General features: G+C 36.4%; 1 protein-coding gene across 4 annotated transcripts in view; it reads right to left on the bottom strand.

The window, feature by feature from the left end:
- Positions 1-482: 482 nt before the first annotated feature.
- CD200R1 (CD200 receptor 1) overlaps positions 483-23,223 on the bottom strand; it is a 35,865-nt gene continuing 13,124 nt past the window's right edge. For 2 of the 4 annotated variants that reach the window (XM_050778838.1, XM_050778840.1), the window contains exons 2-8: positions 13,888-13,956; positions 8,805-8,870; positions 6,981-7,298; positions 6,607-6,858; positions 2,866-2,974; positions 2,275-2,320; positions 483-1,588 (exon numbers count right to left, since the gene is read on the bottom strand). In XM_050778838.1, coding sequence (XP_050634795.1) covers positions 1,466-1,588; positions 2,275-2,320; positions 2,866-2,974; positions 6,607-6,858; positions 6,981-7,298; positions 8,805-8,870; positions 13,888-13,956 — 983 coding nt within the window. In that variant the 3' untranslated portion in view covers positions 483-1,465. The remainder of the gene's footprint in view (positions 1,589-2,274; positions 2,321-2,865; positions 2,975-6,606; positions 6,859-6,980; positions 7,299-8,804; positions 8,871-13,887; positions 13,957-23,223) is intronic. The other 2 variants (XM_050778839.1, XM_050778841.1) reach the window with 2 other exon arrangements.

Here is a 23,223-nt window from a genome sequence, read left to right as displayed (position 1 = left end):
TATACACCATGGAATACTATGCAGCCATAAAAAAGGATGAGTTTGTGTCCTTTGTAGGGACATGGATGCAGCTGGAAACCATCATTCTTAGCAAACTATCACAAGAACAGAAAACCAAACACCGCATGTTCTCACTCATAGGTGGGAACTGAACAATGAGATCACTTGGACTCGGGAAGGGGAACATCACACACTGGGGCCTATCACGGGGAGGGGGGAGGGGGGAGAGGGGGAGGGGGGAGGGATTGCATTGGGAGTTATACCTGATGTAAATGACGAGTTGATGGGTGCTGACGAGTTGATGGGTGCAGCACAGCAACATGGCACAAGTATACATATGTAACAAACCTGCACGTTATGCACATGTACCCTAGAACTTAAAGTATAATAATAATAAAAAAAAAGAGATATAATGAGTTCAGAAGAAGCTAATGTTCTCACAGGTGCATTCACTCTCTTACGAACATGACCAAAAATATAAATCCATTTTTATTAAATAGTATAATTCTTATTATAATCTCACATCATATTTAATCTGGTTGATTAAAAGAGAAAGTGGCAACTGTAGAAACAGGAATCTTACAGATTTTAAAATAGAAATTTAGGGAAAGGCACATTTAAACAATGTTGGAGGGAATTTGACATATATATTCAACACAATTTGACATATATATCAATAGTAAAATGCACAAACCCTTTGACCTGACAATTCCACTCAAGAAAGTTATCCTAGAGATATATTCAAACAAAAGCAAAGAGATATATGCACAAGAAACATTCTATGTGGTATTGTTTATACCACAAACAAAACTTAAAAGGAATAAACAAAACTTAAAAGAATCTACATGTCTATCATTAGGGTTGTGTTTAATTAAATAATGATATAACTATACAATGGAATTTTATATAGCCATTAAAAAGAATGAGGTAGCTCTACTTGTCATGATATAAAATGATCTCTAAGACTTGTATTATTAGGTTTTCATATGCATAGAACCGTAATGCAGTGTATTGCTCCCACTGATGCCTTGACAAAGATATGTGTATGTATATGTAAATAGACATATAAATAGACACATATACCATAGGCATATAGACATGTCATATGTACATTAAAATATTCTGAAAGCATACACAAGAAACTGTTCACGATTGCTCCTTCTTCAGTTATTTCTTGAGGAAATTTGGTTTCATTATTTACTGCCCTGCACAATTTGAATATTTGGTCATGAGCATGTATTTTCTTTGTAATAACATCAGTTCTTCAGAGAACTAGCTCGTAGCACCCAAGAATAAAAAATTCCAATTATACAAGGATATGAATGAGAATCCATTAAAATGTCTTCTAAGAACCTTGGAAAACCTAATTTCAATATAAGTCTTCATTCCAGAACTGTGAGAAAATCAGACAGTCATTATAATGTATCTCGTTTGTTGTTGTTTCTTGGTACTAGAGTCCAACAACTTATAAAGTATGGAGGTCTGTGCCAACTTCACTTTGTAATGCCTGAGACGCTTTCACCTTGTTTGTAGTATCATAGAGAGGATTGTTTTTCTCTGTGTAGCTGGCATAGGGCTGCATTTCATCCTAAGAAAGAACTCAAAGTTAAAATCAATTCAAAAAATCATTATAGAAACTATCTGTATTTTTGTAACAGTTTCCCATAGCTTTAGTATTTCTAACAGGTGCTCAAGAGTGCTTATAATTGTGTTCCTGGGCCTATATAAACATAAGAGCAGGCTTTGTTCTATCATTTTATCAAAAAGTATTTGTTAACTACGTAAGTCTCTGTGTGGAGATAATGGCTCTGTGAAAGTAGGAATGGAGATGAATAAAGTGATATGAGAAGTACTCCAAAGGAGAGCTTTGGAGACTTAGTAAGCTACTTACAATAAGAGATTAAGGAGCAGGATATGTTTTAAGTTTGTGTAAGAGAAACATAATGATAGTATTGAAAAGGAAAAGTCAGGAATTAGAGATGCTTTCAAATTGGTGACAAGAAACACCAATTCATTTTCTCTAAAGATTACAGTCCAAAGGAGACAAGCATCATGTGTATTAGGATATAGTTCATGAAGTGAAAATGTGGATCTAGAGTGATGTATAAATAGTATTTGATAGATAATTAACAAAGTAATCACACATATAAGCATTGTAAATCAGAATTGTTTTAGTTTTTCAACTGAAACACTAATACTGATACAAACTACAGATTACGTTGCTAGATTTTCAGACTATTGGCTTAAGTTTGCAATTACTCTTTTTTATCTTACCTCCTCAACAACTGAAGTAGATTCTGTTTTATTCAAATTATATTTTCTACAAAAATAAAATAAATTGAAGTGAATGGAGGAAACATCATTGTTTAGATTGAAAATGGGAAAATAAGACAGTATACTATTGACAATTGTGGTTAATTTTGATAGAAGCCATAATAAATCAGAAAGAAACCACTAGAAATAAGTGAAGAATACTGCTCGTGGTTAATATCCCCAAATAAGAATATTCTGGATTTTGAAAAACTGAAATTATGCAATAGAAGCTTGATGCAATTGAATGCATGTAACAACTCCTCTTTGTTGCATAAAGGAATTGTAATTATTTACCCAAATGTAAAAATTAACATGCATTTTCTCTCCCAAGATCCTGCCCTAAATGGCCTAATTTTCCATGCTTCTGTGCCAAATCAACCTAGCAAAGTCTCTCTCATCATTCAAAGTAGTCCAAGTCTAACACCTTCAAGATTTGATTATGGGACATTTGATGTTAACATCCTAATATACCCAATACAATCAATTCCATATTTCTGACTCTTTTCTAGCCTAATAAAGCTGAAGAAGAAGAAAACATTCATCAGTCAATACCTGCAGCCACTGATTTTCAATAACCAAATGAATCCCACGATGGTCAAAATAATAATAGTAAGGATGACATATGGCATATATAATTTTGCTGAATTTTTGGCACCTGGAACTATAGACAGAAAAATATATGGCTCAAATGTGGTACAATCCGAATAATGTACTATCTGATTATTCAGTGTTAAAAAGAAATGAGCTATCAAACCATAAAAAGACATGGAGGAATTTCAAATGTATATTACTAAGTGAAACATGCCAATCTGGAAAGGTTACATATTATATGATTCCAATTGTAAGACATTATGGAAAAGACAAAACTAGGGAATAGTCAATAAATTATTGATTATCTGGTGGTGAGAAAGGAGGGAGGAATAGGAAGAGCAAGGAGGATCGTGTAGGACAATAAAGCTGTTCTGTATAATACTATACTGGTGGATACATGTCATTACACGTTTGTCCAAACCCATGGAATGTACAACACCAAGAATGAACTCTAATGTAAAGTATGGACTTTACTGGGTGGTAATGTTGTATCAGTGGAGGTTCAACAATTCGAATAAATGTAACAGTCTGGCACAGGTGTAGGTGGGAGAGGTTGGGCATGGGCAAAAGCAGGGGATTTATGGGAAATTTCTGTACTTCCACTCAATTTTGCTGTGAACCTAAAACTGCTCTAAAACTTAATCTCTACTAAGAATAAAGTTATCTATATTTATATCCATATCTATCTATCTATATAGATGGTTTCATGATGTCTCACAGTACATGAAATTCATAGCTGTAGTTTCATTTTCAACACTTCTGACCCATTAATAGTTTGAGAATTATTAAAATAAAACTGCTTTTTCAATACAGACTCCAGAGTTTTCAGCAAGACATCACCTTATATCAGGATTGTGTTGCTTTAAAGATTGATTAGTGGTGAATTCCTACCACTCTGTAATAGTAGAGTGTTCCTCTCCTCCAACTAAATGGGCAGTTGTAAGGAAGATACTTGGAAAAGTAACTCTAATTCTGAAGTCATCTTTCTCCCAGGGCATTGAAACTAAAATGAATACATAGCAGGAACTTTATTTATTAGCTGCTGACAGCAATACAAAACTCTATCTGACAAGTGTGCAAGTCAACAAAGGAACTGTCAGCCTGAGAGGCAATGATTTGCAAACTATGCTCCTGGTGTTGCATGAATATAGCTCAGGGGCAGCAGAAGGAGATGAAGTGGAGACTGAGCAGGCTGGCATCTGGTCCTTCCACTTCCCTTCCACAGTTGATGTTTTTAAATACTGAATTTCTCCATATGTTATATGAAAGTGAAATGTTTGGTTTCACTGTTTAGAACAACATTTTTTAAAACCCTTGCTTTCACACTACTAAGCTCTCTCTCATTGAATGTGTACTAGCAGAGGCTAAAGATCCACCATGCAAGAAAGACATCAAGGAGATCCCTGCACTACATAGGAATTTGAATGAGAAGTTCCCTTCAATTCTGAGACACTATAAATCTGACATCATATTGTAATATGAAACAGTGATATTTCATACATAACCGAGGCACAACTGCTCTTTTCAGTAAATACCGCTAAACTCAAAAATCCCCACACATATGACTTAAATGTTAGATATAAAAAAACGGTGGTTTCAACACATGAGATTTTCTCTTCTCCCTCATTAGAACTTGCTAAAATGTTAGTAAAAAGAATGTTTTAAGTGTAGATCTGCAAAGACAAAGAGAAGAGGGATGAAGACAAGAACAGATGAAAGATTTCAAACTGTTTTTAAGTGAGAAATGAATAGAAAACTGACTAATGATTTACAACATAGAATAAATACAAACCTTAGTACACACAAAACTCCAGGAAAACTCTAGAGTAGGAAGCATCAAATATAGAAAAACAAGTATGTGGAGGGGTGAAGTGTGGGGCTAAAAGTTGAGATCTTCTTTGAAAGTTTGTCTTGAGAACAGGTAGATTCTGTTGTCTCCCGCCCCATCTTATGTAGCACACATTTCCCAGCCGGCAGAAAAAGGGGAGATTAGCAGATTGACCTAGAGAAGATGACCTGGAGAGACTCCAAAGTCAAGCATCCAGACATCAGGGAGGGTGAGAATGAAATACCAGACTGAAGAGAGATATAAAGGAAAGTCTGATTCTCAACAGTGGCACACTCACATGCACACTCACACACATACACACACTGCTCCCTCCCTTCCCAAACACTGGTAGTCAGGCTTATCTCTCCAAGGCCAGAAACTCTGAGTTAATTTCTGCAGAGCCTGAACAGCCCCAGAGAAAAGGCCTTCAGATACATAACAAATCTCTAGTTATTAAAAATCACTTAGCTCCTTTTCACTGTGCTGAAGCTAACTTGTTGACAAATCCAACCATTAACTAGTAGAGCTTCCAGGTAGCTCATTAGTACTCACTTCAAAATGAATCCATACCCAAGGATTACCAAAGAGTTAAGAAAAGTCTCACGTATGAAAGAAAGAGTTAAAAACAAACAAATGTATAGAAGACGGAAGAAACTCAGATTAAATAGACATAGGCTAAGTAGAGGATTGAGGCGATGAGAGTGTCCAGGACAATAGCTGTACAGCAGATCTAGAGGCCAATCAGGAGAGATCAGACCAAGCACATATAAAAAACTCAAGAAGGAATGACTTTGAGAAAAAAATAGAACTAACAGATTACCTAATAAATCTGACCATGTGGAAAATATATTACTAAGGAGTTCTCTAGTTTTGTCAATAGGCTTAGTGATAGCTCACAATAGGTACATACGTTCTTAAGGAAACAAAAAAGGTAAAGCACTTATGAAGTCCAAGAAAAAAAGTCATTTGAAAGTGAAAGCATGAGTGTATTTCTTGATATTTAAGCACTTAACAGTACTTAAATATTCAAATTAATGGGAACATAGGCTATTTAATGAAAAACTGTATTACCTCAATTGAAGTTTGAAGGAAAGGAAGAAGGTAATGTGAAATCCTCATCTACCACAAGAAGTTGAGATTACATAATGTCTAAATTTGATACAGTAGGAAATAGTAGTATGAGCATGTTGTATAAAAATGGCACTAATTACTAGAAGAAACACTGTAAAATTTGAAAGTACTTACCTCAGGGGAGTTTAATGGAGATGGCAATTGGGTTGGAAAGACAGGGGTAGGGCTAATGTTTTTCATGAAGCCTTACAGAACAATTGCATTTTAAATATGTTTGTTGATATTCAATAGTTTTTAAATAACAAGAAATGAGAGTAGGATGAGAGCAGAGAGTAAATAAACTAAACAGTGATTAAATGAACCATAGATGTTGTTATAAGACATTTAAGAAATTCAGTGATGAAAAGTCCAGAAAACAAAATTACACCAAACTAAAAATTCATAAAAGCAACTTATGAGTGAATGTATCCTTCTAATGAAACCATAATTACATGCTTCAAAGTATACTTTATCTTTCAATAAGCCATAAGTATTATTTTTAAAAGTATACTACTCATGCCAATTAACTACTAGCATAGAAGTGAACATTACTAACAGAATTAAGCTGCATTCTGAAAAAGGACTTTTTACAACAAATGTCTGTACTATTCTCCTAAACACATCTCTTTATTTTGATCAGGGAAGAGATAAAAATGAACAGTGGAGAGAGCATCCTCAAATAAAATGTATTTGCACACTTTTTTTTCTTAGCTCCTTTAAAAGAATGGAAAAAAATCAAAAATAAAACTAAAAGAATTACTGACCAGGAAGTAGCTCTATGTACAGACTCTTGTTGCCAGTCAAATGGGAGACATGGCAGGTCACGGTAGACACATTGTGGCCTTCCCAGTGGCATGTACTCTTAACAGTCACTGTGCCATTGCCCCAGTACTCATGCTCAGTAGGGGCACAATCCCCCGCTGGGATCCAGGAGATCTGCGCAGCTGGCTTCCCTGCAACTGCCTTGCATACTGCAGTTCTATTCCTGCTTTCAAACAGGGTCACTTCAGGTGTAACTGCAGAGAGGAAAGGGGAAAAATGCTTCAGTTTTCACATAAAGTGTATGGAATTCAAAGAGATATTTGTTTCAGTCACAAATCGGGTGATGTGAAATACCACAATACATGATGCTCCTTACCTAGCACTTGGAGGTGATATCCACGATGGAAATTCCCATCAGGAGTTGCCATTATGCATCTGTAATACCCGTCATGAGTGATGGCCACTGGGTAAATCTGAAGGTCTGAATTCTGATCAGGTGTGGAGACCCAGGTTATTCTCTCATCAGTACAGTTGGTTTCCTTGGTCTCATTTGTTTCTTTCCTGTAGGATTTTGTGCAGGAAGGCTGGCCTCTTAGGATTATTTCCCATGTTATTACGATCAAATTTCTGAACTCAATAGGAGGGCAACAAAGCACAGCATTTCTAGCCATCTGTACAGGCCATGAAATGTTAACTGGACGCATACATGAAAAGAGAATGATAAAAGAAAAGCTTGATAAAGAACTTCACGTGTTACATCTATCCACAACATATGAAGTTACACTAGAACATAACTTTGCTGGTGATCTTATTCCAAAAATACTAGATCTTCATAAACAATTAAAATTCTCAAAATATAAATAATATATGGAACCCAATCTAGAGATTAACCAATTTTCTCCTGTATTATGTATCATTAGAAATATTATATATAATAAAGTATTTTTGATATTAATTCAGAAGTTTTAATATCTAGAAACAAAGAGAATTGTAATTAGTGATGTGGCTGTCTCCTCCTCAGCTTTGGTGAGAACAAAAAAGTCTACTCCAAGGTTTTTGTTTCAGACAAACATAAATGTAGTATGTATTAATATATAGTGCTTTCTTTTAAAGTAACTAATATGGCATTTGGGTTGAACTAGCTAGAAATTTTTTTAAGTTCTTTTTTTTTTTTAAGAATCACAAAGTCAGTGAAATCTACAGATCTTTAAAAAAAACAAAAACATTATTCCACCAGTTGAGCCATCCCATAAAAATGAAAAATGATAATGCCTAGTGATAAGAGATGCTTAGAAATATTTATTTCTTGTGAAAATGTAGTGTGATATATAATTTTAAAAAAACAAGATTTATTTTCCTTTAGACATTTTTTATAAAAAATATTTTATTGCAAATTTATGACATTATCAAATGTAGCCTTTGGATGAGTTTTCATTCCTTCCTATTTAGTCACACATATACTTGCAGATAGTTCAGATGTGAACTTAGCTCACAGATTTTATTTCTGTATATTCAATCCAGTTATCAACAATAAAGGCGTAAGTTGATCCCTGTTGTCCATCATTTAAAGGAAAAATTAAGCCCTGCATCCTACAAGCATCTTCCAACATAGAACCTCACGCATCCCAAAAATTCACACAATGTGTCAGTGACGTTGTAAGGGTTTGCTGAGAGGTGATTAGTCCACCAAAGTATTTGTCACTACTCACTTGTAACAAAGGTGAGTGTCAGTGATTTCATCACTATAGCATAAGCAGAATCAGCTATAGAGGGGCAAACCTTTATGTGGATGAAGGATGTTTTTGCTAAACCCTGCATTTGATATCTCTCCTATCCTGTTTTGGTGTCACCTGTCTCTTATGTGGTTTGTACTCTAGCCCTTGCATTTCATAGCCAATTAATAAGTACATAACTAGATGAAGAAAGCAGTAATACTTTAACATAGATCTGAAAGGTAGTTAAATCCATGCTCCTTCCGCCACTCCACGTTAGCAAAGGTTCAGAGACAAGCAAGAACATGGCTTGTTTGGAGAACAACTAGAGGTTGGGTCATTCAGGATGCCTCATACCACAGTTCTCAGATCACCAAGTTCTTCAAGTAGTCATAAGGCTGGCTTCCAGTCAGGTCATTAGCTAATATTTCTAAGAAAGTTCAACTTTCCATCCCTCAGTGCTGGCCACTAGTAAGGAAGCATATTACCTTCTGCGAGTACTTTTGAGTGGTTCTGTGTAATCTGTTTTTCATCCATACATAAACTGTTTGAAGCTAGAAAATATTTAGAGAAGAATAAATGAAATCAATTTTATGTACTCAGAGTGGAAGCCAGTATCTCTCCACAAAGTCTTATTCAACATGATAGGCAATCAGTTCACCATAATTAAAATTACACAAAAATCATTGTAAAACCGAAAGTAGAAGTCATGCCATCATTAGGGGACAAAATGTGTTAATATCTTGAAAATTATAAGTGGTTAATCAATAACTTCTCTTTCATGATACACCTGGTTTTGAACTATTTTGAAAAAGGTAAACCTGCCTCTACTGCATCCTTCTTCCTCAGCCAGGGAGATTAGTCCATGTGAGCATCTCACTGAGCTGGTCGAATTATATCCCTTTCTTCAGCTACGAGTTCCCAATCAAAGTTATTTGGTCCAACGTTGGGCACCTCACCCAGGTGAATACAGCAGTGCCCTTTCTCAAGAATTTTAGAAGCAAAACTGAGAAGGGTCCATCCATCTCTGTTCCTTTCTCATTTTTTTCTACGTATTAGAGTGCAAACGGAAAAATATAGAAGAAGCAGATGTCAGCAAGATGACTGACTGGAGGCCCTGGTGCACATCTCCACGAAAAGAAAGCAATAAAAAGACAGCTAAGATTCTACTGGAGTATCAAAGGGAGAGTGCGGGAGTGCAGAAAAGGAGTGGAGAGGTGCCTGTGGTCATCAGAAGCTCAGGAAGGAAGCATAAAAGCACCCTGCCTCTGGCACCCTCCTCCCACATCCTCTTCCTGGACTGCTCCAGGCTCAGGAGGGACTTCCTCTTGCAGGGAAAACATAAGCAGAAGAACCCCACCAGCCCCTATAGCTACCAAAAAGAGTTACTTCAAGAGAATTTCACAGTCCTCACAAGCCCTGAGCCTAGTTTGGAGTGCTACCACGAATTCACACGGCTGCATTCCTCCAGATAAGGGGCACAATGTATGCACCTGCTACCTCCCACCCACCCTCTGTGAGCCAAGCTGCGGCAGCAAGGGGCCATCATGGACTAGAGCCACTTTTGAAGTACACCCTGTCCTGGGGACAAGTAGCCACTGTACCGCTCCAGCCCACCAGCCGGCTATACCTTTGCTGCATGGAGCCTGGGCTCAGGATTGGCTGTGACTCTGGTCCTGCACAGTAGGTAAACCAATCCCCTCTCCCCACACTTCCAGCCGGAGAAACAGTCTGGCAGTCCTACCCAGGACAAACCTGCCATTGAGCTGACCAAACCACTGCATGCCCTCTGAGAGGACCCAGCAGCTGACATAACCCTAGGCCAGCTGAGTGTACATGCATCCTCGCCCAGGGTCTGAGAAACAGTCCTGTGCCTCCTCCCCAACAAACATGCCCACAGACGTGTCTCCCGGCCTCCCCAGCAGCCCCATGCCCTCACTCAAGGCCTGAGAAATAGCCCTGCGAGCCCTCCACATGGCAGACACACCTCCGGGACTAATCAGCAGCCCCATACCCACACTCGGGATCTGGGAAACTGTCAAGGGTGTCGCTCCCAGAGGACACACCCCCAGACCTACACATCGGTTCCATACCCACAATCAGGGCCTGAGAAACAGCAGGGCAGATCCACTCCCAGGGGACATCCCCCTAGGCCAGCCCAGCAGTCACAAGATCACACCCAGGTCCTGAGAAACAGCCCCACGAGCTCGCTGTTGGCAAACATAACCCCAGGCCTACCAAGGGGCCCCGTGCCTGTAACCAGAGCCTAAGAAACAACCCAGTGGATCCACCACTAGTGGAAACTCAGCCAGGCCAGCTGAGTGTCTGCATGCTCATGTCCTGGGCCTGAAAAACAGACGAGGGGCCCCTACCCTGAACACAACCCTAGATTGACAGATGGTGTATTCACACCCAGGATCTGAGAAACAACTCAGCAGGCATGCCCCTGGTGGACATACCTATAGAGCAGCGGAGCAGCGGGGGACCTGTGCCCAGAGCCTGAGAAATAACCCGGTGGCCCACTCGCAGCAGACATTCCCCCCAGACTGGCTGAGGGGCTGCCCACCCACTCCAGAACCTAAGAAACAGCCCAGTGGGTTCACTCCTGGCAGACATGCCCTGAGGATAGCCAAGCAACCATGTGCTTGTGCCCTTGGCCAGAATAAGAGCCCCATAGTCCCAAACCCAGCAAGCCAGATGCCAAGTGGAGCAACCCACCATGAGCACACAAGCACCCATGACCTGAAAAGCAGGCTGGCAAACCAACTCCCAGCAAAGCTGTGCCACTGCTGCCACAAACTCTCACCACCTAGGTCATAGGGATGCTTGCGAACATCACTAGAATGGGTTACATATGAATAAGCTTTTTCTTAAGAAGCCCACACTATAAAATTAGAAGAGGCGACAGTTGCACTAGATATGTAGGTATCAACATAGAAACACATCAAACATGAAAAAGCAAGAAAATATGGAATACTATTCAGCCATAAAAAATGAAATCTCGTCATTCACAGCAACATGGATGGAACTGGAGGATATTATGTTGAGTGGAATAAGCCAAGAACAAAAAGCCAAACATCACATGTTCTCATTCTATGCAGAAGCTTAAAAAAAGTTGGTCTCATAGAAGTAAAAGGCAGAACACAGGCTTCTATAGACTACAAAGGGTAGGGGAAAGCAGGGAATACAGGAAATTTCTTAAAGGGCACAAAATTATAGCTATGTAGGATGAACAAGTTCTATTGTTTTATAGTATTGTAGGATGACTATAGTTCACAATAATATATCACATATTTTCAAAGAGCTTGAAGAGGGTATTGAATGGTGCCAACACAAAGAAATAATGTTTGAAGTGAAGGATATGCCAGTTACCATGATTCCATTACTACAAATTGTATGTATCAAAATATTACTACGTACCTCATAAATATGTGCAAGTATTATGTGTCAGTTAAAATTAATATAAATAAGGAAATAAAGCAGAAGCAGGAGAGGAACAGAGATGAGAGTCCTCATCTAGTTCAACTTTCTACTTCCATAATTTCTGAGACCAACATGCATTCCTTCCCTTGAGCTCTGTAGAATTTTTTACAATCACAATAGTTTTAACTTATTTCAAATTTTGTTTTTGAAAAGTTGCTATATTGTAGCTTAAAAAATGAAAAAAATAAGAAATACTTTAAATAATAATGACTAAGAATTTTCTCCAAATTAATGTCAGACACTAAACCATAGATCCAAGAAACTCAGAGAATGCCAAGCAGAATAAATGCCAAAAATAACCTACATCTAGATGTATTATTTTCAAATTACAGAAAATCAAATGTAAAGAAATACTTCAGAAAGAAGCCAGAGGGGAAGAACACCTTACCTACCAAGAAGCAAAGAAAATAATTATAAGCTGTATTTTTTAAATCATCGCTAGATTACTTATAATACCTAATACAATGCCTGTATATCACTACATCCTGTGGATTCAATGTAGTAAGGCAAATCCAAGTTTTGTTTTTTGGAACTTTGTGGATTTTTTTCCAAGTATTTCCAATCCATGATTGGTTAGATCCACAGATTTGAAACCCATGGATACAGAGGGCCAACTCTATTTGTAAAAGACATAGCCGATAAAAGACTTTTATCCAAAACACACAAAGAACTCCTAAAACTCGGCAATGTGCAAGCAAACAACCAGATTAAAAAACAGGTCAAAAATCTTAACAGACACTTTACCAAAGAAGATATATATGGAAAATGTATATATTTATGGAAAATAAGCATACAAAAAGATGCTCTACATCATATGTCATCAGAGAAAGGCAAATTAAAACAACAGTGAGAACCACTACACACCAAAGGCGAGGAGTGGAGCAACAGGAGCTTTCATTAATTGGTAGCAGGAATGCAGAGTGATACATCTACTTTGAAAGACAGTTTGGCAGTTTCTCACAAAACTAAGCAATCTCCTACCATGCAATCCAACAATCATGCTTTTTGTATTTATCCTAAGAGTTGAAAACTTACATCCATACAAAAACCTGTGCATGGGTGCTAATTGCAGCTTTTTTTCATAACTGCCAAAACTTGGAAGCAGCCAAGATGTCTTTTACCAGGCAAAGAAACAAACTGTGGTATAGTCAAACAATGGAATATTATTCAGGACTTTAAAAAAAAGAGCCATTAAGACATGGAAAGTCATGAGGGACACTTAAATGCATATTATTAAGTGAAAAAAAGCCAGTCTGAAAATGCTGCATACTATAACATTCCAATTACATGACACCCTGGAAAAGACAAAATTATGGAGACAGTATATCAGGATTGCCTGGGGTTAGCAGGCAGGGAAGGATGAATAGGTAGGATTTTTAGGTCAATAAAATTACTCTGTAAAATATTATCATGGTGGAGACATGTCGTTATGCATTTGCCTGAAAACATTCATATTCAACACTAAGAGTGACCCCTAATGCAAACTTTGGACTTTTATAACGGGATAATGATGATGTTTCAATGTAGGTTCATTAACTGAAACAAATGTACCACTCTAGTCGGGTATGTTAATAATGGGGGAGGCTTTGCATGTGTCAGGGCAGAGTTATACGGGAAATCTCTGTACTTTCTCTGTACTCAATCTCGGTACTCAATTGTGCTATGATCCTAAAACTTCTCTAAAAAAATAAAGTCTATTAACTTTTCTTTTCTGTTTCAATGTTAATTATAATGGCAAACAAAAATTTTGGAGACAGTAGGGTTGAGAGAGGATATAGAAAATAAATCATTAACATTTATTAAGACCTGCTTATTAAAAAGTGCTATGGGATAATAATCTAGGTTTCAAAAGTTGAATAACAAATTTTTTGAATAGGCCATGGTTTTGTTTAGTGATCCCATTCTTAAAATAGGTACTAAATAAGCATAGAAATAATTTCAGAATGAAAATTTCATCAACACTCTTAAATATAATATCATTTAGATAATACAGATAATGCATGAGACAATTCAAGATCCTGAAATGTAAAACTTATATGGACATCACGCACTCCCCTACTAGAATTATTAATAAAAGATGGACATTACCTAAAGTATGATTCTCCTTGCTAGTTTGCAGCATTAATGAGTTGTTTGATTGAGCAGCACCCTCCGCTTCTGAATATATGCATTTTGAAAAAGACATCGGGGGAGAGAGAAACATGCATTAATAGATCTGACTCCTAGTTAAAGTCATATTTTTTCACATTCTTCAGACTATTTTTGTATTGCAGTTACCAATGAATATCTAAATTATGACAGCCAAGCAAAAGTCTTGGCAAAATTTGTCCCAGTATAAACTTTTGACTTGCTCTTCCTGACTCTGGCATAGTCCTGCTTTAAGCCCAGAGTGCCCATCACTACCCGCCCCCCGCTCTTGCTTTATATTCAAGTCTTCTTCCAGGCTTATATGCATATAGTCTATCTCTGAGTGTGGAAGAAATTATTTTACTATCTTTTACAGGCTTTTCAAGCACCAATGAGGAGGTAAAAATAGTTTAGTGGGGACTATTGATTGGATGCTGGTATGGAACAAAAGGATTTTCCTAAGCATTGTTGAAATCACATCATAGAATCTATGATGGGAAAAAGGTCCCGAACCTTTTTGGCACCAGGGACCCATTTTGAGGAAGATAATTTTTCCATGGACAAGGGAGAAGGGAGCGTGATGGTTCTCGGATGAAACTGTTTCACCTCAGATCATCAGGCATTAGTTCAATTGTCATAAGGAATGCATAACCTAGATTCCTGGCATGCACAGTTCACAATAGGGTTCATGCTCCTGTGAGAATCTAATGCCTCCAACTGATCTGACAAGAGGTGGAGCTCAGGCCGCAATTCTCACTCACCTGCCGCTCACCCACTGCTGTGCAGCCCAGTCCCTAACAGGCCAAGGACTGGTACCAGTCTGCAGCCCCGGGGTTGGAGACCCGTGATATAGATAATGGCCTATTAAGTTGACATTTCTGTAAGGCAAGCTCTTAGTGAGAACTGGTAGTACACATCTTTTTAAGCAGCAATTATTGGCAAAGTACTCTGCTAGCACAGAGACATCATAATAAACAATACTCCCTTTTCTCCAAGAGCTTAAGATCCAGGAGAGGCAGCAGCTAGGGAAACAATTACAATGCAAAGTTTTCAGTGCAATGATCGAAGCTGCATGTGATGTACAGAAGTTTAAAAGAAGAGATGTTTAAATTCTAGGAAAACAGGAGCAAGAGATTAGGCATGCTTTCCTATAATAAGTAATTTTTTAGCTGGATCTAAGTACATAAGGAGTTTTCCAAGAAGACAGAAGGGAAAATGCAAACAAAAATAACGGCATTTAAAGGAGGTACAAAGCCAAATACAAATTTACAAGAGTTATAAATAGCTTAGTATTGCCATGAAGTGAGAAAATCTGGATGTATAATTGGAGTTGAGGCTGGATATTGGCAGGCTCTAACTGTGCAAGGCACAAAGCTCCTAGAATGTGTTCATAAGGAAAAGATACACTTGTAGCTTATCTACAGTGAGTGTATCTGACTAGCAAAGAGACACATTTTGGAGTAAAATGTAATGCTCAGTGTTTCTCTGGAAAAAGTTTGAATCTAATGCCCCTTTCAGCTGCCATTTTCTTTAACAAACTGTTCTTTCAAGATAATTTATTGAATGAGTATAATAGGAATAGATTTTGGGTAATTTGCCTATGTTCTTTATTTCCATCTCTCTATAACTAGCAGATATTATTATTCTCATTTTACGGATAAAGAAATGTAGATTAAGTGATTAAGCAATTTGACCAAGACTTCCTGACTAGTAAGTTGCTTCAGTTACCCAATTATGAATCTTAGTGCAAGTAAGCCTTACTGCTATGAGTAGAAATCAAGGGTTAGAGCCTAAGAAATATGCTAGGATAGATACACAACCCAAATTAACCCAAATTGAAGTGAGTTTAAGCCATGTTATTGCAAGAGCACTGAGAGACAAACTTTTAAAAAAGCAGATCAAATGGCAAGTCCATAAAATCATGATTACAAAGGCACCTGGACACAGACATTATGAATTCTAGATCTGAATGGGAATAGTTAAGTTACGGAAGAGACAACTGTCAGAATTCATGGGCTTAGAACAGTGGCTTGCTCAGCTCCCTGGTATATGGCTGGATGAAGCTGGATTAAAAATAAAGGTCAACCCAAACCTGTAGCAAACTGGACTAAACATATGGACAGAGATTTTATGGAAAAAGAAGTGAAAATGTCTCTTACTCATATGAAAAGATATTCCACATCAGTCATGGGAAGAGGAATCCGAATTAAAAGTATTTGGAAATACCCTTTCTCATCTATAACTGGCAAAATCCAAAAGCTTGACAATATACACTGTTGGGTGAGGTTGTGGAGAGATAGGTATGTCTGTATGTTGGTATTGTTCAATTTTATAGTGAGGAAGAAAGAAGATATAGATGTAAAATAAGTAAGTTTAATACAAAAATTAGCCAGATGTGGTAGCAGGCGCCTGTAATCCCGGCTACTTGGGAGGCTGAGGCAGAGAATTGCTTGAACCCAGGAGGCAGAGGTTGCAGTAAGCTGAGATCGAGCCACTGCACTCCAGCCTGGGCAACAGAATGAGACTCTGTCAAACAAACAAAACGAAAAAAAAAGAAAAAAAGAAAAAAAATCCCTCAGTCCTAAATTTTAATGGAAAGTATCAGTATCAACTTAAGATGTATTTTTCTTTCAAAATACCTATTTCTTATCTGCTGCTAAGTTGGGGGGGGTAATTCATTACATAGTTATAAACAACCAATAAAGCTATCATCCACATTGACCTAATTCATATTTTTAGAACACTAACCCAGCATCTGCAGAATACAGTCTTTGCAAGTGCACATCGTATGTTCACTGAGTTTAACTACATTCTTTGCCACAAGTCTCAAAAACTTTAAAAAAACTAAAGTCATACAAAAGATGTCCTCCAACTGAAACAGAATTAAATTAGAAATCAATTACAATGAGATTTTTAAGAAAATACCAAATATTTAGAAATCAAACACATTCCTAAGCAACCCTTTGCTCAAAGAAGAGATTCATAAAGAAATTATTTTTCGCTGGATAGTAATGAAAATACAACATGCCAAAATTTGAAATAAGCAGCTAACACAGTGGTTTTAGGAAAAGTAATACCTTTAGGTGCTAATTTTAAAGGAAGAAAAGTGTAAAATTTGCCCACGGATGCAAGAAACAAAAGAGAGAAAAGACAGTAAGAAATCTAAGAGCAGAAATCAATAAAATAGGAAACAAGTAATGCAAAGAATTAAGGAAATCAAAAGCTGCTTCTTTAAAAAGATCATCAACGTTTATAAATCAACAACTAGATTGATCAAGAAAAAAAATAGAACACAAATCTCTAATATCAGGAAGGAAAGAAGGGTCATTCATATAGATTTACATTCGTGAAAGGAAAAATGAGGGAATATTATTAACAATATTATGCTAAACAAATACAGTAATAGTTGAAATGGACACATTCTTTGAAGACAAAGCTTTTGACACTTAAGAATAAAAAAACTGAAAAGCCTTATATTTTTAAAATACTGAATTTGTTGATAAAAAGCCTTCTATCAAATTGGCTACACTGACAAATGTAAGCAAACATGTAAGAAAAAAATAATACTAATTTTACACCAAATCCTTTTAGAAAATCAAGGAGAGAACACTTTCTAACTCATTTTATGAAGGCAGAATTAACTATATATCAAAACTATATAAACACATTACAAATTAAAAAACAATAACTGGCAACACTTACAAATGATACAAAATTTTTCACAAAATATTAACAAATCAAATCTTGCACTATGTAAGAAGTAAAATATTAGGCATAGAATTTTCAGAGATGCACTTTAACAGTTTTTCTTCTCTTCCTAGAACTAAATGAACTTAATAAAGTAGTAACATAAAATACTAATACTTTAAAACAATTACATTTTTCGATACTAGCACAAAAAATTGGAAAATGAAATTTTTTAAATGTTTACAATAACGTAAAAAAATACCTAGGAAAAAAAGGTAATAAAAGTTGTGTAAGACCTGTATAATGAAAACTATAAAATATTGCTGAGATGAATTAGATAAACCCTATATAATAGAAAGTCCCAATATTATTAAGATGTCAGTTCTCCTCAAGAACAGTCTCAATCAAAATGTGGTAGTCTTTTCTGTGTAAATTGAGAAGATAATTATAAAATTCATATATGAATGCAAACCTAGAATAGCCAAGCTGCTTATTTAAAAAGAACAACAACAGAAAAAGAAAGAGAGAGAAAAATCTACTTAAGTTTAAGCTTAACTCTGAAGCTGCAGTAATCAAAACAATCTGGTCTTGGCTAAAAGATAATCACATATATCAGTGGAATATAATACATAATCCAGAAATAGACACACACATATATACTTTCTTGACTTTTATCTCTTTGGGTAAATTTATCAATTTATCTGTTTGTATTTTATTTTCTGTAGCTATTAAAAATGGGATTTTCTTTACTTCTTTCTCAGATAGTTCACTGTTAGTGTATAGAAAAGCTACCAATTTTTAATGTTGATTTTGTATCCTGCAATTTTACTAAATTCATTTTTTAGTTCTAAGAATTTTTCGTGGAGTCTTTGAGTTTTCCATATATAAGATCATGTTGTCTGCAAACAGAAATGATTTGACTACTTTTTTTTTTTTTTTTTTTAGACAGAGTTTTGCTCTGTCGCCCAGGACGGAGGGCAATGGTGCAATCTCGGCTCACTGCAAGCTCCGCCTCCTGGGTTCACGACATTCTCCTGCCTCAGCCTCCCGAGTAGCTGGGACTACAGGCACCCACCACTATGCCCGGCCAATTTTTTGTATTTTTAGTAGAGACAGGGTTTCACCGTGTTAGCCAGGATGGTCTCGATCTCCTGACCTTGTGATTTACCCACCTCGGCCTCCCAAAGTGCTGGGATTACAGGCGTGAGCCACCACGCCCGGCCAACTTCTATATTTTCTATCTGGATCCCTTTATTTATTTCTCTTGCCTAATTCCTCCAGCTAGAACTTCCAGCATTATGAGGAAATATTAACAACTTTATGCTCCCAGTACCACGTTGAATGGAAGTGGCAAGAGTGGGCATTCTTGTCTTGCTTCTGATCTTAGAGGAAAGGTTTTCCATTGTCCCCCATAAAGTGTGATGTTAGCTGTGAGTTTTTCATGTATAATCATTACTGTACTGGAGTACTTTCCTTCTATACCTAATTTCTTGAGAATTTTTATCATGAAAGGATGTTGAATTTTTTAAAGGCTTTTTTGCATCTATGGAAATGATCATCTGGTTTCTGTTCTTCATTCTGTTCACGTGATGTATCATGTTTATTGGTTTGTGTCTATTGATCCTTACATCCCTGGGATGGAAGTCCAATTGATCATGATGAATGGTCTTTTTAATCTGCTATTTATTTTGGCTTGCTAGCATCTTGTTAAAGATTTTCTGCATTTATGTTTACCAGGGATATTGGCCTGTAGTTTTCTTTTTATCTAGTGTCCTTGTCTTATTTGGGTGTGAGGGTAATTCTGGCCTCGTAAAATGACTTTGGAAGTATTCCTTCCTCTTCAATTTTTGGAAGAATGAAAAGAATTAGTATTCTTCTTTATATGTTTGGTAGAATTCAGCAGTGAAGCCAACAGCTCCTGGACTTCTCTCTGATGGATGATTTTTTATTACTGATTTAATCTCTTTACTTATTACTGGGCTGTTCAATTTTTTTATTTCTTCATAATTCAACTGTGGGAGGTTGTATATGTCCAGGAATTTATCCGTTTCTCCTAGCTTATCCAATTTGTTGGCATATAATTGTGTTTATAACAGTCTCTTGTGATCCTTTGTATTTCTATGGTATCAGTTGTAATGTCTCCTTTTTCATTCTCATTTTATTGATATGAGTCTCTCTTTTTTTCTTAATTTATCAGCTACAGGTTTGTTGATTTTATTTATCATTTTTAAAAGCAACTCATTTCATTAATTTTTTTCTATAGTTTTTCTAGTCTGTATTTTATTTATTGATGTGCTGATATTTATTCTTTGCTTCCTTTTACTAATTTTGGGTTCAGTTTGTTCATGTTTTTCTGGTTCCTTACGTTCAACATTCGGTTGTTTATTTGAGATTTTTCTTCTTTCTTAATGTAGGCATTTATTGCTATAAATCTTCCTCTTATAGCTGCTTTTGCTGTATCCCATAGGTCTCAGTATGTTGTATTTCCATTTTCATTTGTCTCAAGAAATGTTCTTAATTTCTCTTTTAATTTTATTAGCCAATTGGTTGTTCAGGAGTATATTGTTTGATTTCCATGTATTTGTGACGTTCCTCCTGTTACTGATTTCAGGTTTTATATCATTATGGTTGGAGCGGATACTTGATATGATACCAATTTTCTTAAATTTGTTAAAACTTGCTTTGTGCCTGTGATATTGTAAAATATACATTTGGGTTTTGACCCTGTTTCCTGACACAGAACTCCTAAAATCTTTAAAGTCTCCAAAATGATGTCTTTTGCGTATGCTTATTAGTTGACTGGTGGTTAGTATCTTCAGGATCGTGGCTGGTCACTGGGAAGACCAAAGCATGACAAGAGGGTTGACTTTCAGCCCCACCCTTCAACCTCTGGGGAGGGTAAAGGTGCTGACAGTTATGTTGATCACCAGTGGCCAATGGCTAATAAATTATGCTTATCTAATGACCTCCATAAAAACCCAAAGGACTGGGTTCAGAGAGTTTCCAGATAGCTAAACATATGGAGGTTACTAGAAGGTGGCGTACCTGGAAAGAGCATGGAAATTCTGCACCCCTTCCCACATGCCTTGCCCTATGCACTTTTTCATCTGTATCCTTTGTAATATCTTTTATAATAAACTAGTAAATATAAGTAAGTGTTTCGCTGAGTTCTGTGAGCCGTTCTAGAAAATTAATCGAACCCAAGGAGGGGGTCATGGGAATCCAGACTTATAGCCAGCCAGTCAGAAGCACAGGCAAAATAACCTGAGGCTTGGGATCTGATCTTTCCTTCAAGTAAATAGCATCAGAATTGAATGGAATCAGGATACAACCAGCGGGTGTCCACTGCAGAATTCATTGCTTGGTGTGTAGAAACAAACAAACAAACTTTTGGTCACAGAATTCATCAGTGTTAATTGTTACGGTGTGAGAGCAAAGCAAAAACAATTTGAGTTGTTTTTCCACTCACAAAGTGGTCTAACATATGATCTATCTTAGAGAATGTTTCATGTGTGGTTGAGAAAAATGTGAATTCTGCAGCTGAAGGATGGTGATGTTTCAGAAAGGAGATAATGAAAAACAGCATCAGAAACATTAGGTTTTCACACACATAACATTAGAATACGCTTCTACACAAATAAACACAAAACTAAATACAAAGATATTTCACACTGAAAATAATGTTTTTTAAAAAATTATGTCTAAGTCAAAATCATCAGTAGAAGGAAGAATGCTTTCGTGATTTTACTACTAGCGAAACCTCTTACTCACTTTGAGCACCAGAAGTTTCCTTTCCCAAATCATCATCGTCCTATGCCTGAGCAAGCATATACACCCACACATAGAAACAGGCATGACGCTGCAAACCCACACTTCATGGAGGTTTCCTCCAGTGAAAAAAAAAAAGGGCTCTCAGAAACAGCACATGATTTTCTTGTCATGTTAAGCAGTTTTTATTTAATGTAAAATGCTGTGCTCTGCATGCCCTACTCTCTAAAAAAACTTAGAGATAGACATTTCTGAAACATCACCGTTCCTGTTAAAAACCCCTAATTCGGTAACTATTACTAATCAAAAGAGAGCGAGTATTATGCCATACTTAAATGGTTAACATTGTTGCTAATACTCATGTACTATTTCTAATGTATGGAGATGGAAAATAAAAAAGATGTTCTGCCCTTTCCTTCAGTTGCAGGTCTTCTGGAGGAATACAAACAGGTAAGTTAGGAGTCTGATAAATGAACTTCAAACTGAAACTCAACTTGGGGCAAAACTGTGGAATAACTAATGTGGTTATGACTTTATCAGGAAACTATATTAGCTGCAAAAGAGAATAGTGTATAATGGTTTATTTTGACATTTCTATGGACATTTCTTTATAGGACTTGGGGTCTCTATGCTGGTACTGAGCTAAGTAAAATTCATTCTAATTGCTTATTATAAACTTTACTGTTATTTAAATTTTAATGAATTTACTACAGTACTTGTTGGAAGGAAGAACAATTAAGATAATATGCTGTGAGACATGTGAGGGAGAATGTTTTCATTTGAAAACCATGTTGTATTTCATACTGTTACAATGGCAAACATTAATTTTCCAGGAAATTCATACTAAAAGTTTCTGTGTTCTACTGACAGTACTTCAAAAATTAGAACACAAAATTAATATACATTGAAATCTAAAAATACCATGGCATTTTGCTTGAGGAAACCAAATAAAATTATTTCACTCTACATTTGGTGAGTCAAGCTTTTAACCCTTGAAGTCTATTTTCTTTCAAACTTAAACAAGTCTTGAAGTTTCAAAGTTTCTTTCAAACTTCAATAAATCTTCAAAGTTATTATAACGAATGTAGAGATGAACCACTACGAATTATGCATGGATTAAGCATTAAACAATTTCTAATGGCTTGAAAATATGACTTTTACTTCTTCCTTTCTTGCTTCTTTCTTGGATCTTTTTAGATAACTAAATGAATTATATCCTCTCATTTTCCCTTCAGCAAAACATGTACTATCATTTTTGGTTTTGGGAGTATTTTTTTGAGGCAATTACTGTCACAAACTCCAAAACTAGTTAATGAAGACAAACATATTCCCTAACCTAAGGCAGATGTTGTACAAATGTATATCACTGATCATAAAGGACAACATGTTCAATGGATATGTAGACGTTGAATACATATGCATATTAACATATGCAAAGATATGTACTAGGATACTAATTCTAGCATTGTTTTCCAAAAACTCTGAAAACAGTTTTGAAATTGTAGTTTAAAAAAACTGAAAACAACCAAAAAGTTTATCTGTAGGGGCCTAATTAAATGTTATCAAATAATATATAAGAGCTTTGAAAACCACAAAATATCATTAAATTGTCATTTTTGAATGTTTATAAATGAAGATGCAGTGCTAAGTACTTTACCTGCATCATTGGACTTAATCCTTATTGCCACCCCAGACACTAGGTCAGGGATTATAGGTAAAATCTCCAAATTTTATTATTAATTGGCAGCTAGTTTTTTTTAAAAAAATTGCACACTCAGCTAAAAGTGTCTGCAAACCCATGGGCTGCCAAACAGCAGTCTCTGATGTTAGAGAAAAGGCCAA

The sequence above is a fragment of the Macaca thibetana genome, chromosome 2, assembly GCF_024542745.1.
Source record: "Macaca thibetana thibetana isolate TM-01 chromosome 2, ASM2454274v1, whole genome shotgun sequence".
Lineage (NCBI taxonomy): Eukaryota > Metazoa > Chordata > Mammalia > Primates > Cercopithecidae > Macaca > Macaca thibetana.
The sequence above is the reverse complement of the archived record's forward strand: the minus strand, read 5'-3'. Positions and strand labels throughout refer to the sequence as shown.